At 46.1% G+C, this 16,203-nt stretch overlaps 1 protein-coding gene across 7 annotated transcripts in view; it reads right to left on the bottom strand.

Moving 5' to 3' along the window:
* ablim2 (actin binding LIM protein family, member 2) overlaps positions 1-16,203 on the bottom strand; it is a 432,986-nt gene that overhangs the window by 40,677 nt on the left and 376,106 nt on the right. The window contains exon 22 of one of the 7 annotated variants that reach the window (XM_038792086.1): positions 664-746. The exons of the other annotated variants lie outside the window; for them this stretch is intronic. Within the exon in view, the coding sequence (XP_038648014.1) occupies positions 699-746 (48 nt within the window). The 3' untranslated portion in view covers positions 664-698. Of the gene's footprint in view, positions 1-663; positions 747-16,203 lie in introns of those variants that run through there. 7 annotated transcript variants of the gene reach the window in all.

Below are 16,203 nucleotides of genomic sequence, written 5' to 3'. Positions count from 1 at the left end.
TTCACTTACAAATAATCCACTGAATAATAAAATGTGCAACGCAGCACAAAAAACTAGCATGTTGTTTTTGTATTTTGTATTTTTTTTTTATACAAAATGTTTTTGAAAGTAATTCAATTTTCTATCCTCTTTAGGTTCCCTATTCTGGACCTTGACTGAGAGGGGTCATACTCTTCAGGTCTTCCACTATGTTATTCAAAGGGGATCCAAGTGGGGGAAAAGATCAGTTAGATGCCCTTTCCCTGTCTTTTGGGAGGTTCTTTGCTATCGATTGCATGTTCCTAAATATCCCAAATGATCTAATCAGATTCAGAGACATGGAGTAAGATATCTCCTGTGTCTTCTGTGAAGCAATATTGTGAACACATTCTTTGCATGTCCAGCTACTACATAGCAGAAATCAATGAAGTCAACAGATAGCTGATCAAAACTGAGCATAGGTCAGAGAAAATCACGATAAAACACCGATGTGTCGGAGGTAGTGAAGAGCTAACAGGTTGAACCCTATGCTGAAAGGTCGACATTACGAGGGAGCTATTGCTTTGAAAAGATGGATAATGGTATACCAAAGGTAATTTTGTCAAAGTTAAACCTAAATTGTAAAGGTAGAACAAAGGGACACATGATCATACAGGTGAAGAGGGCACTCAGTAGTGCATATGACTCTGCCACACTTTGTTAACTTAATGTTATTACAATTACACAGTCCTTCCTTGTTGCTTTTCTCTACCGAGTTGATGCTCTACCTACAAAACGGAAAAAAGAAATATTTTTATTAAGAACGTCTCCATCTCAATGAGGAGGCTTCAGGCAATTCACATCCAGCAACCTGCTCTGAAAACCCTGCTCAGATTTTGACAACTGTGACAAATTCTACCTTAACATTTGAGGCACTGGCGTAGTGGCATTTCACTGGACTAATAGTCCAAGCGCTCAGGGTAATTCTAAAGAAAAGTCATTTCACCGTATTTCCTAATACTATTGGATCTGTTTTAAAAACTCCCGGGTAAATAAAAAAAGTATTCTGTAGTGTTAGCCAAAGAAACGCAGGGAGTTATTCCAGTGTACTTTAGAGTTTCTGTTGAAAGGTCACAGGCCTGATACATTGGGCTGGATTTTACAGGCCTCTGATAGGTCAGTAGCTGATGAGGGGAGTCTTCCTCCAGCAGAGTGACAGAAGTCTTGTCTCATTATAGTAAAATAACTGTTGGCTGAAAAATTAAAGTGGGATCAGCTGGCCAACCAGAAGCAGGCTCACCCAACGTTTAGTGTGATGAAAAACTTTACCTACCCAGCGGCGCTAGATTTAAAGACCTTTGATGAACTGGTAGTACTTGTAGCAGACCATTACGACCCCAAACCGTCGGTAATAGTACAGAGCAACACGGCCGGGCGAACCCTGGAGGAGTTGGCCAAGGAATCCCTGATGTGCCTATACAAGCTGGCCGAGCATTGTGACTATGGGCTATCCCTTCCAGAGATGCTGCGGGACTGCCTTGTGTGTGGCATAAACAACACGATGGCCCAATGCAAGTTGTTGGCAGAACCTTTTGAGACTTAAAAATGGCCATAGAATTATCCCTCTCGAGTGAAAACGCAAAGAAGGGAGTGCATGAACTCCAGGGCTCCATGGATATGGAAGTAAATAGCATTGCCCCCCCCCCCCCCCCCCTCCCCCCTATCCCGGCGAGAAACACACCTCAAGAGCAGCGCCTATGGGATGCAGTCGCCACCCTCGCAATGCCCTGGTCAGATCCATTGGCAAAGAGCCACTGCAACCCGGCAACACATCTCTCCTGAGCTCCAGGAGGATGACTCACAACAATGCTGCACCTGTGGTCGCAGGAACCATGGGGACTGGAAATGCCAGAACTGCCAACGAGAGCATCGCCCTGGTCAAGGGATATGTCTATCCAGAGCCAAGGCTTCACACTTAGCACAACCAGAGGAGGACGATTACATGCAACTAAATTGTGTGACAGTACCAAAAATAGTCCGCATCAAGATCACCAACCCCAGGTAAATGGCCAACCACGTGAGTTAGAAACAGACACAGGTGCTGCTGTCTCGGTCATTCGACAACAAACGTCCTGGAACGTCCGTACAGAGATCTAACACCGGGACATAAAGGACACCAAGGCACGAGTGGTGACAGATACTGGAGAGCAACGGGCAGCAACCAGTTCACCTTCAACTGCTCGTGGTTCAGAGGCCCAGAACAGTATGTTGGGTCACGGCTGGTTGCAGAGGCTCTGCCTAGATTGGCAACAGATTTTTAAAATAGGTACAGTCGAATTGTACAAGGTCCTGGGAAAATATCAGGACGATGGATTGGGAAAATTAAAGGGAACCATGGCCAACATTTATGTGAACCCAGAAGCCCAACTCAAGTATATTAGTGCCACATGGTTTCATATGCCCTGCTGTCGAAAGTGCATGATGAGCTCAGATGGCTGGAAAATTTGGGGATTATTCACCCATTTCAGTTCGCGGAGTGGGCAGCACCAGGAGTCCCTGTGCTGAAGCCAGACAAGGCCATTCACCTGTGTGGCGATTATAAAATTTCGGTGCACAATGCCTCCTTGTTAAACAGGTACCTAATGCTGTGTGCAGAGGACCTTTATGCAAAATTTACTGGGGGTCATTCTTTCTCCCAAGTTGGATATGAGCCACTCTTGGAGTAGAATGCGGCGTCCAGGAAATATGTGACCATCAATACCCAAAGAGGATGCATGAATACACCAGGCTTCCATTTGGAGTTTCATCCGCCTGCGGATCTTCCAGCGGGTTCTGGAGGGCATCCTTCAAGGGTTCTCAAGGGTGGCAGTCTATTTAGACAACATCTAATTACCGGAGTCACCGAGAAGGAATACCTAGATAATTTAAAGGAAGTCCTCTGCTGTTTCTCTGAGATAGGCGTCCTCCTAAAAAGGGGCACATGCGTCTTTCAGGGGAAGGAGGTCCCATACCTGGGGTACCAGGTAGAAAATGACACTTTGCACCCAGTTGAGGTGAAGGTTTCAAGCTGTCAAGCAGGTCACACGCTAGAGAATACGGCAGAGCTACGGTCATTCCGAAGGCTCATAAGTATTATAGAAAATTAATTCAAAATCTGGAAACCATATTGGCGCCAGTACATGCAGTCCTAAAGAAATATCAGAAATGGACATGGTGGGCGCCACAAGAAGAGGCATTGCCAAAGTAAAATGGCAAATGTCATCCTCCAGGCTGCTAACACATAATGACCCTTTCAGACTGTTCCTGATCACGTGAAATGCCTCCCCCGTATGGCACCGGGGTTGTGTTGTCTCATCGGTTGGACGACAGGGTGGAAAGGCTATTAGTCTATGCATTAAGAACCTTGGCCGACGCAGTGCAAGTACGCTCAGTTTGTAAAGGAAGGACTGGCTGTTATCTTCGCAGTCAAAAGCTTTCATCAATAAGTTAATGAGTGGCACTTTGCAATCATCATGGACCACAAACCGTTACTTGGCCTTTTCAAGGAAGACAAGGTGATACCACCGATAGCGGCGGCCAGGACTGCGGGTTTTCATAACTATGCAACAGGAGCTTCGAATTGAAGATGGCATTCTCCTGTGAAGAGCCCATGTACTGGTCCTGATGAAAGGCAGGAAAGCCATACTGCAGGACCTGCACAACCGGGGGTGCTCAAAATGAAGATGTTCGCCTGAGTTTGTGTGTGGTGGCCGGGGCTCGATGGTGATATCGCGAGGTTGGTGAAGCAGTGTACAGCATGTCAATGACATCAAAAGCTCCCGTTGTCAGCCTCACTTCACCCCTGGGAGTGCCCAGGCCGGCCTTGGGTGCGTTACATGCCGACTTCACAGGGCCTTTCTGAGGGTCAATGTTTTTATTACTTGCCGACGCCCACTCAAAACAGGTGGACGTTTACCGGATGCCGTACACCACAGGGGAGGCGGTTGCATTGTAGTGGTATTGTCGCTGGACTAGTAATCCAGAGACCCAGGATAATGATCTGGGGACCCAGGTTCGAATCCCACCACGGCAGGTGATGGAATTTAAACTCAATAAAATATCTGGAATTAAAAGTCCAATGATGACCATGAAACCACTGTTGATTGTCGTAAATAAAAACATTTGGTTCACCTGGTCCAGATCCACAGCAATGTGGTTGACTCTTAAATACCCTCTGAAATGGCCTACAAGCCACTCAGTTGTATTCAATTACCATAAAAACATAAAAAAGGAATGAAACCAGATGGACCACCTAGCATTGAACCAGGCACCAGCCAACCTATCGCTGCTGACCCTGCAAAGCCATCGTCACTAACATCTGGGGGCTTGCACCAAAGTTAGGAGAGCGGAATCACAGATGAGTTAAGCCTGATATAGTTATACTCACAGAATCATACCTTACAGACAATGTCCCAGACACCACTCTCACCATTCCTAGGTTTCACTGGCAGGACAGACCCAGCAGAGATGGTGGCACAGTGGTATACAGTCGGGAGGGCGTTGCCCTCGGAGTCCTCAACATCAACTCTGGACCCCATGAAGTCTCCTGGCTTCAGGTTAAACACGGGCAACGAAACCGCCTGCTGATTACCACATACCGGCCACCATCAGCTGATGAATCAGTACTCCTCCGTATTGAACACCACTTAAGAGGAAGCACAGAGGGTGGCAATGGCACAATATGTTCTGGGTGGGGGACGTCATGTCCATCACCAAGAGTGGCTCAGTAGTACCACCACAGACCAGGCTGGCCGGGTCCTAAATGACATAACAGCTAGACTGGGACTGCAAACAGGTGGTGAGGGAACCAACAAGAGGGAAAAACATACTTGACCTTATCCTCACCAATTTGCCTGCTGCAGATGCATCTGTCCATGACACTATTGGTAGAAGTAACCACCGCACAGTCCTAGTGTAGACAACGTCCCATCGTCACATTGAGGATACCTTCAATCGTATTGTGTGGCACTACCACCGTGCTAAATGGGGATAGACTTTGAACAGATCAAGACTGGGCATCCATGAGAGGCTGTGGGCCACCAGCAGCAGCAGAATTGTACTCAACCACAATCTGCAACCTCATGGCCCAGCATATCCCCCACTCTACCATTACCACCAAGCCAGAAAATCAACCCTGGTTCAATGAAGACTGCAGGAGAACATGCCAGGAGCAACACCAGGTATTCCAAAAAAATGAGGTGTCAACCTGGTGAAGCTATACCACAGAACTACTTATGTGCCAAACAGCGTAAGCAGCAAGTAATAGACATAAGTAATAGATTCCACAGCAAACGAATCAGATCAAAGCAGTGCAGTCCTGCCACATCCAGCTGTGAATGGTGGTGGACAATTAAACAACTCACTGGAGGAGGAGGCTCCACAAATATCCCCAGCCTCAATGATGGAAGAGCACTGCGCATATGTGCAAAAGACAAGGCTGAGGCATTGGCAACAATCTTCAGCCAGAAGTGCCAAGTGGGTGATCCATCTTGGTCTCCTCTGGAGGTCCCCAGCATCACAGATGTCAGTCTTCTGCCAATCCGGTTTACTCCATGCAATATCAAGAAACGATTGAAGGCATTGGATACTGCAAAGGCTATGGGCCCTGACAATAGTACTGAAGACTTGTGCTCCAGAACTTGCCACACCCCTAACCAAGCTGTTCCAGTAGAGTTACAACACTGGCATCTACACAGCAATGTGGAAAATTGCACAGATGTGTCCTGGACACAAGAAACAGGACAAATCCAACCCAGTCAATCATCACCCTATCAGTCTACTCTACATCACCAGCAAAGTTATGGAAGGAGTCATCAACAGCGCTAACAATAATAATCTGCTCACAGATGCTCAGTTTGGGTTCTGCAAGCGTCACTCAGCTGCTGGTCTGATTACAGTCTTGGTTCAAACATGGACAAAAGAGCTGAATTCCAGAGGTGAGGTAAAAGTGAGTGCCTTGACATCAAGGCAGCATTTGACCGAGTATGGCATCAAGGAGCTCTAGCTAAACTGGAGTCAATGGGAATCGGGGGAAAACTCTCCGCTGGTTGGAGTCACCCCAGGCACAAAGGAACATGGTTGTGGTGGTTGGAGGTCAATCAACTCAGCTCCAGGACATCACGGCAGGAGTTCTTCAGGATAGTGTCTGAGGCCCAACCATCTTCAACAGCTTCATCAATGACCTTCCTTCCATCATAAAGCCAAAAGTGGGGATGTTTGTGAATGACTGCACAATGTTCAGCACCATTTACGACTCCTCAGATAATGAAGTTGCCCATGTCCAAATGCAGCCAGACCTGGACAATATTCAAGCTTGGGCTGACAAGTGGCAAGTTACATTTGCACCACACAAGTGCCAGGCAATGACCATCTTCTACATAAGATGATCTAACCATTGCCCTTGACATTCAATGGCATTACCATCACTGAATCCCCTCCACAATCAACAACGTGGGGGTTACCACTGATCAGAAACTGAACTGGACTAGCCATATTAATACTGCAGCTACCAGGGCAGGTCAAAGGCTCGGAATCCTATGGCGAGTAACTCACCTTCTGACCCCCCCCAAAGCCTGTCCACCGTCAACAAGGCACAAGTTAGGAGTGTAATGGAGTACTCTCCACTTGCCTGGATGAGTGCAACTCCAACAACACCCATGAAACTCAACACCATCCTGGACAAAGAAGCCCGCTTGATTGCTCCTCCTTCCATAAACATTCAAACCCTCCACCACCTACGAACAGTGGCAGCCGTGTTTACCATCTACAAGATGCACTGCAGTAACTCACCAAGGTTCCTTGGACAGGCACCTTCCAAACCCAGGCCACTACCATCTAGAACGACAAGAGCAACAGATACCTGGGAACCCCACCACCTGAAGTGTCCCCTCCAAGTCACTCACCACCCTGATTTGGAAATATATTGCCGTTCCTTCACTGTCGCTGGGGCAAGATCCTGGAACTCCCTTCATAACAGCACTGTGGGTGTACCTACACCTGAAGGACTTCAGCCTCAAGAAGGCAACTCACCACCACCTTCAGAAGGGCAACTAGGGATGGGCAGAAATGCTGGCATAACCAGAGACGCGCAGATCTCGTAAAAAGAATTTTTAAAAACGTCATGGACCACTATTGAGAAACTATGCCATTCTTTCAGTGACCATGGTATCTCGGAGGTGCTCATTACTGATAACGGCACCCCTTTCACCAGCGAGGAATTCTCAAAGTTCATGGAGGCGAATGGGGTAAAACACACTTGGACCGCCCGATGTCACCCTTCTTCAAACGGCCTGGCTGAGTGGGCGATCCAGATTTTTAAGAGGGGCTTAACGAAACAAGCAACAAGGTCGGTGGAGAAGAAATTGGCGTGTTTCCCGTTCAACTGTTGGACCATGCCACATATAATGCAAGGGGTAGCACCGGCAGAATAACTGATGGCCGAAGACGATAAACCCATCTAAGCCTAAAGTTTCCCACTCTTGGTGGGAAGGTGGAGAAGAAACAAAGAGCTGGATTCTCTGTTGGCAGGATCCTCCGTTTCACCCACGCCCACGGATTTCCTGACGGAGTGGGGCTGCCCACAATGGTAAACCCCATTGACTGGCTGGGGTGCACGGCACCATAAAACGGGAGCGGCAGGACAGAGAATCCCACCAAAGATCTCCAGAAAATGTACCATGACCACTGGAAACAGGACAAAAGGTTCAAGCCAGGGGACACCGTGTACCTCTGGAATTTTATGGACTGTGCCCAGTGGATACCAGGGACTGTAATAGAGAAGACTATCTCTTATACAGTCAAAGAGCAGATTGTACGCAAACACGTGGACCATCTCAAAGGCAGGGAGCCCACACCAGAGCCAGCCCCACCAGATGAATAAGTCCTTTGTCGCTCTTGCCCAGCATCCATGGGCCAAGAAGCAATAATCCCTAAGGGCCAGGACACAGATATGTGCAAGATGGAGGATTTGGGGTCAGACATAGAGACAGACGCACCCATAGTCTAGTAAGAGAGAGACCTCGACAGGACCACCCCAGACGGACGGTGTGAAAGTGATGCTCCCCGATGCATTAGCCCAGCCCCCCCCCCCCCCCCCCCACAACTGCTGGAAACACATGTGGCCACCTAAAATGGCATCCAGCAAGGGATGCTGGGAAACGTGGTCAGGTTCTATGCACAAGCAGGCTGCAGAACAGATCAAACAAAGTTGCAGCCCAGGTTTTGCAGACTTCAAAAGATTTCACAGGTTGATGCGAATAACATAAGCAAATGGCCGTCTCCAGGCCATCCCAGGAACAATAGAAGTGTCCTGTCATTCACACTTGTTTACCAGACACAGTGGCACCTAAATTCCTTATTTGGAAAGCGTACATGCATCTAACACTTCCAGGCATGGCCACTGAGTTGCCCCCCCGCTAAAAAAAAATTAATGTGGCAGCCCCTGATTGGACTTAATCAGGCTGATCGAGCCCTGATCAATTGATTGACAAATGACCCAGAGACCGCCCACCAAGAGAGTCGCGAAATTCAAACAGCATAAAAGTTACTGCAGATTCATTCTCTCACTTGCAGCTGCAGCAACCAACAACGGTGACTTCCACCGACCGACAAAGGAGACCATCCACCCTACCAACAGAATGAAGGTCGGAGCCAGAAGAGAACCAGATTGATAACCAACTAACAGAGGCACAAAACCGGAACTACTGATAACAGGCCTGACTAGCACTTGTCAATCACTGCCAAGTTAAGATAAGATCTTGGAACTATTGGTGTATAGTGTAACCTATGATTGGGAGTCTGTGATTGAATAACCATAACCATTGTGTGCATGCGAATATACTGTTCTGTTTTATAAACTGAGTCTCATAGTCATTTGTCCACCGTATATGGTTAAGGCACACTATGGTTTAGACAGGCACAACACATAGCTGTGAGCAAAGCGGCGAAGGAGAGCCCCTCCACCTCCAATGATAGAGGGACCTATGGACTTCGGGGTGTGGGTGGGGTTGTAATAACTCTCAAGAGACCCACGGGGAACACCCGATTAATCTCCTTGTGGGGCCCATGGAATAAGAGCTTCCCCGCTGAGGGGCGGAGGTCTAGCATTTGGGTCTCGCGAACAAGGTACTTAAAAGCTAGCCAGGATTGGGACCGGCAAGATTGGTAGTCCCGGCTGGGACTTAAGTTTGCCTAAATAACTCCTGAAGACAGTATTCAGCATATTCGGTAAGGTAAAGGTAAAGTCGCCATAGACTCAGGTGGCCATAGGCTGCTTTCCTCTTTGAGGGGGGAGAGCTGACTGGTGGTGATGGAACCTGAGGATCACCACACCTCAGGTGAGGGGCAAGGTTGAGGAGTCAGGGCATTCATGAATAACATCAGCCAGTACGGGAATTGAACCAGCGCTGCTGGCATCATGATCCAGCTGTCAAGCCAAGTAAGCTAAATCGACCCCCAGAAGCCTCAATGTATATTAACTCTTGTCATGAGAGAGTACCTTTAAGAAATGAACCTTTAAGAAATGAGTGTTTATCAGTAATATCAGAGTATGGGTGGAGCTGGGCTGTCTGTCAGCTTTTTACTTTTGTTTTAGGCTGTTTGCTGCAGGGTGTGTTTTAGTTTCGTTTTCAGAGCTGGGTAGCTGCAGTCTCAGCCAGAAGGTGTATTAGTCTCTCTCTCTGTAATCTAAAGACTGTAAATTGATTTTTTGGTGATTAAAACTAATAACTGCTCTCAATAGTGAATTTAAACCTGATCTGTGTGTTTTAAAGGTTTTTAAAAAAAGTCTTATGGATGTTAAAATGAAAGCTTAAAGGATTACTTATGTTGTATTCTTTGGGGGTTGTATTTGAATTGATGGTTGCTAAGATGTTCACTGTATGTTTTAAAAAAGTTAACTTGAGTTAATAGAATAAACATTGTTTTGCTTAAAAAATACTTTTCCATTTCTGCTGTACCACACCTGTAGAGTGGGCTGTGTGCTCCCCATACCACAATCTGTTAAAAGTTGTGGGTCAGGTAAACTCCATGATACACTTTGGGGTTCTCTAAACCCTGGCCCATAACACTCTACATATAACCAGCACATTAACTCGGTTTTTCTCCACAGATGGTGCCAGATCTGTTTAGTATTTCCAGCATTTTCTCTTTTCATTTTGTCTATCCCACAACTGAAACAGAGTAACAGGGCAGTAATCTAATTTGATCTTTGTGAACTCTGGTCTGCAGAAATTACCCACTTAATTTGCCTTTGTAACAATGATTCCAGTCACAAAAGTGATTAATTATACATGAAACAGCTCGAGACATGAGGATGCGAAAGATGCTACCTAAAAGCAAGTTTTTCTTTCTTCTTTCTGAAATAGCAGTTTTTGTTAATATATTGTACCAAAAGCAGAAAATTAAAATCAAATCAAAATGGCTGGACTAATCGGCTGCTGGATGTGGAGTGGGTATAAGCCATTTGTGAGCCACTGTTATCTGCATTTCATTGCTGTTGACTGACAAAGGTGAACCATATAACTTAGCTTTTAAATAGCTGTTATCTGACAGAATTTACTAACACCACTAACTAAACAAACATAATTATTTATGCCTCGTAACTGTTATTACAATAAAAGAGATAACGCTGGGATTTAGTTTCACTGTTTTTAATGCATTAATTTTGGCTGGCCCCCAATTATTCTGCCATAATGAACTGTGTATGGTAGTGTTACTAACTCTTTTGTCAAGAGCCACAATTTCATTATTTTCTGGGGTTATGAATACCTCATTATGTTCGCCAGAGAGTCTGTGCCTTTTGCTCCCTGCATAATGAGCTCTTGAGCTTAGAGTTGCTAACACACCTGGAATGGATGAGACACTACTAGATTCGCTGTCAATCTCCTGGCGGCTATTAAAAGCAATCGAGGAGATTTTTAAATGATAATTCTGCGATTCCATTGCTTAATTAATAGTTTTTGGCCATAGTCCATTCATGAACGGTGATGACAAGGCTCGCAGTAGATGCACAGGTGCAGTGTGATGACAAAGAATGTAACAATGTGACCATGCACATGTATTGTGCTCACAAACATCACTGCTGCTGTTACCTACTTTTATTCCCACCGGTGCTGTCTGGGCTTCAGGTTAACATCAAGAGAGACAAAAAAAACTAAAAAGGAGCAAGGAGGTAAAGGAATACATGATTGGGCGAAGGGGACTGTCTGAATTTTCAGCTGGTCCTGCCCATACATTTCATACCACTAGTATCCAACCACAAAGCTTTACATGCAGCTGAAAGAAAGTCCCTGGACTCAAAGGACAGGAGTTTCCTTTTGGGAGATGTTCTCCTACCAGAGGTGAATCGTCTAGTTTGCCTGGAGCTAGAAGCATTGTGCAACAGTGATTCCTGTCCTTTGCCATGTTAATTAATGCATGACGGGGAGCTTGAGGGATTGAGTTTTGGCTATTGGGTCGTCATTTTGAGCAGGCGGCCCAATACCAAGGTCCAGCAGCTGACCCCCTCCCTCCCAAACCATAAATCCTGTCCTGGTCCCTGCTGACAAAAAGAAGGGGCATCCTCGCCCTCGCCCCCACCACCCCCCCCCCCCCCCCCCACCACAGGAATTGTTGTGTCTCCCCCACCTCCCAACAACACACATGCACACATGGTCCCCAATATCAGAGACCCATCCGACATCCGACACCCACCTCCACACATTAGGCAGCCCTGCCTGGAAGCTGAAGTGCAGTCCAGGCAGAAACAGTGAAAACTCAGAATTCTTTCACTTACCTAACCCTTACACTTGCTGCCTCAGACAGGCGTGCAGAAAGCAGCAGCTATTACTTCACAGAAAGCCGAAACTGCATCACAAGGCTTTAAACCCCCTTTGATCCTTTTATCTGCACCGGTGTCACAAAGGGGTGAGTAAGAAGGGCTAGTCACTGCCACAGTCTCCTTGGTGGAAGGCCCTGAGATGGGCACCATCATTTTCTCCTCCTTTGAGGTACTCATGGGCCCTGGGTAACTACTTGGCATGGAGAGGCTGTTGGATTGAGCTCCAAAAGCCTCAATGTCAACTGCTGTTGCCAGGCCTGGAGGCCTGCCTTTGTCTGAACTGTGGTGCCGAAGCCCTTCGCAATGGTCCTCTGCGTCTGCACCATGATCTGGAGCCCCGCAGCAAAGATCCTCTATATCTGGACCAAGCTCTCAAGGGCCTCAGTCAAGGTCGTCAGAGTCTGAGCCATGCCCTGGACTTTGCCATTAGGCTCATTTAAATACCCGGGCGCCGTATTCACCTGCCACCAGGGAGTTAATGGGTGTGATTGCGAGGCCTCAAATGAGCGCTGATTAACACTAGTTTCCACAATCATGGAGCAGGCATGATGACACCTCGGGAGGGGGGGGGGGGGGAGGTCTCGCAGGCCATTAGAGACCTGGGCACTGCCAGGTTGGCAGGCTTGCAATGCTAAGGTGCCCAGGTGCCAGGTTGGCACTGATAGGTGCCAGGACAGTTGGGGCCATGCCCATGAAATGGGGGGGGGGGGGGGGTTATGAAGGGGTCAAAGAAAGGTTGGGGAGTAAAGGGGAGTGGCCTGAATGGGGGGTATCCTGAAAGAGGGGGGGGGGTGAGGAGATTGGGGCAGCTGTTCAAAACGATGCCCTGATCTGTGAGAAGCTAGTCCTGCTGGCAAGCCCAGCTCCCCAGTGCCAGAAAACACCCAGAGTGTAGCCTTGACGGGGAGAAACACCCCAAGGCCCAAAGAAACAGCTACGTGCGGTTGAATAGAAGTGTCAATCTTAGCACTGCAGAAACAGCCTGCCTAACGTAACGTGCCCGAAACCGGACTGAGAAATCTTTCGGTCGAATTGTTTTTGAACAAAACCTTGGTAATGTTGCTTAAACGTGCATGTTACATTTTTGGCAAGTGAACTTAAATTTGGGCTCAGTAAACAGATGGTGTCAAACAAGATAATTATGATTGAACGCCAGTTTGTTTCTTGTGAAAGTGATTACTTTGCCTGCTGAACTTAGTGACATTGAGTAAATTAATACCATCAGTCTCCCATTCATGATTTTTCTGGCTGCATGACATGTCAGCAAAGGGACAGCAAGCGGAACTGCCAGCTATTAATTGTCAAATACATTGCTGGCAATAAATAGCAGATTTTAAATATCAATATCTGCTCATCTCTTGGTAATCACTTGTACCGAATCTCCTTTAGTCCATGAAAAAGGCATTTGATTGCAAACCAGTGAAAATCAAAGGTGTAAAATATGCTGCATGTTCCAGAAATCACATGAAAGCTGTGACGCTAAACTTTCGTTGGGATTCATTTAGATCATTGATGTGTCAAACTCTGGTCAAAACTTAGCATTCAAAAACACGCACAAATTTATTTGGCTGATGCTTTGACAATACACCGAAACATTGTATGATTCACGTGGAAACAATTATCTTGTTTGGTCTTGGCGCAGAGGCTTTTGTGAATACTGCAGCGATAGAAATTAATTTGAAATAAATTGAATAGAACAGTAACATGCCTGTCACTACCCCACATTCTCCCACAGGCTGAGTTTCTGAGCTCCGACTCATCATTCGGAAGTGCCAAGTGGAGGCCAAGTCAGTCCCCACAGCAGGGTGAAACTGGTGGATTCAGGAAGGGCAGAAAATATTAAAATAAATTGCGCTCCAAAGAAAATAAAAATGTGAGTCGAATGGTGGTTAAACTGATGATATTATTAAGACAGGGCTCAGTTTCCAAATGTTTGAACTTGTTAATAACATATGGAAAAAATCTCTGACCAGATGTTGAGTAAGCCCTTCAACATTGTAAACACATCCTGAGTAGGCCACACCTTGTTTTGGCCAGAAACTTTACACCCCACCCATGGAACAAAATTATATTATCAACCTAGAGAAATCATGTTTTGCATTATTAGAAATTGCTGCAGCAGACAATTTTATTCCTCCGTACATTAGATTCAAACTGGATGAGGATCAACTTGACTCAAATGCGATGTCCTTGCTTTCACATTCCCTTCCTTATTGCACTGTGGGAGGACCTACCCCAGATGGACTGCAACAGTTCAAGGCAGCGGCTCAAGGGCAATTAGGGGTGGTCAACAAATGCTGGCTTTGCCAGCGCAATCAACATCTCACGATAGATTTTTTAAATATTCAAAGATGTCCATGTTTACTTAGTATTAGGAGTGCTATTAAATAACAACAGATACAATTATCTTTCCTTTTCCCAAAGATTGGGTATTACACTCTCATCAGCTATTGATGACTCAGATGGGGATTCTGTTTCACAGCAAAGCCAGCTATGAGATTGAGAACTGGATTTGCATTCATTTCCATGTGGTGTGATTCAAGTGAATTTGAAAGTACCAGCTGCAGCTGTGGGAACAATGAGGGCCAAGACCACACGTTTGCTCAGGTAAATGAATACATAATAATTGTTCTGTGCTGATTGCCCGATGTGAAATTGGGTTGAGCAGATTCAACTCAATTCCTGTGGGCATGGGCCCAAAGCACAAAACAAATGCTAATTACACTGGCAATTGCAGTTAGAGGAGCCACTAAGTTATAAGGGATGGAAAAGTAGCACAGTAGTAGCTGCTCTTCAATTTCTTCACAACACATTGTTGTGGCTAAGTAGAGCTTGTTTTACTCTGCACTTAGCCAAGTTATAACTGACTTAGAAAATATGTTTATCGCACAGAATGTTTATATGAACATTAGAATCCCTCATCTAAATAAGCGCAAAAATACACTAAAACAAGTTAGAATGGTTCAAAATTAATGTTACCACAACGACGTCCTTTGAGTTAGTTTTTGATCTTCCAATTCATCTCATCATCTGTCCCAATGTATAGTTTAATTGCTGACTAATATTGCTCAACAATGCCAAGATCACAACACTCTTACATTCATCAGTGTAATCCACCTTTACTGTCATCAACAGTGTTTTCATTGTATTGTGACTATGCAGACAATATTAACTTCCCATGATGACTGGGAGAGGGTTGCAATAAAGTTCTACCTTTAACTGTGGCAGAACCTCCATGTCCCTGGTCTTGCCAAGTTTTCCAAGCACTATCATGGTCCCCCATAAATAACTGCCCTTCTCTCCTTTTGTTTTTAACTTTGGTGCCATTCAAGGTGGTAATAGTCATTCATCTGATTTTCTTAATATAAACCATTCAGACCAGCAGTGAGGCTAATTTCATTTTGAAAAAAACCCTTGAACGCACTGAAGGATTTGAAGTGGAAATTGTGCCTCCTTGTGCCTTTCTTATAGGCTAACAGGAGTGCAAAAATGTCCAGTTGTGTGCCATCCATAATTGCGGTTGGGCCATGTTTCAGAAATCTAGGTAGGCCGTCTAAAATTAGGCCAATTAGATCCTTCCGGAAGCTACTGAAAGGCCTATCACATGTTTATGGACCGTGACCAGAAACTGGGGAGCTTGCTCTGCTTTGGTAATGAATACAAGCCAGCTAGTTGGAGACTACCAACAAGGAGGTAAATTACTTTTTATATTTGTGGAGCTGGGAAAACCAGGAATGTTCATCCTGGTTCCACAATGCTTCTGCCAGCAGTGGCCATGCACCTTCCAACCTGCCATTAATGCTTTCTCTCCCATCTCGAGAGGGCCATTTCAATGGGATGAGATACCTGTGGAGGCGAGATAAGTGCCGGCAGCTCACCCTGAGTATTTAGATACATTTAGAGGTGCGAGGACCAATTTTCTGCCTCTACCTTTAGGCGCAGTAATTGTTTTCCTGTGCCTATTTGGCATATTACACACAGCTAAAGGAAGTCCTAAGCTCGTGTCTTCCGGTTATCTGTAGGTTTAGGTAGTCCACAAATAACGGGCACGATTGGACTAAATGGGAACAAACTTCCATTGCAAGTACGTTTAGCCACCTGTTTAGATACACAAGGCAATATAACCCAACTCGTGTTTGATTGGGGCCTCAACATGGAATGCACGGTCGAGGCGGCACATAGCCGTTTTGTACACTGAAGAGCTCCGCTCGCCGGAACTCCTCAGTGTAGCGAGAGATCAGGACGGCATTTAAAAATGGCGCTGAACCCCTGAATTCGCCCCTGAAATGAACCCCCACAAGTCCCAACACACTATGGGAGGGTACAGCATGGGAGGGTGGAGAGTTCCCTCCCCACTCCACCACACCCCCCAATTAGGGCAACCCTGG

The sequence above is a fragment of the Scyliorhinus canicula genome, chromosome 3 (assembly GCF_902713615.1).
Source record: "Scyliorhinus canicula chromosome 3, sScyCan1.1, whole genome shotgun sequence".
Classification (NCBI taxonomy): domain Eukaryota; kingdom Metazoa; phylum Chordata; class Chondrichthyes; order Carcharhiniformes; family Scyliorhinidae; genus Scyliorhinus; species Scyliorhinus canicula.
This window is presented reverse-complemented; position numbering and strand designations above follow the sequence as displayed.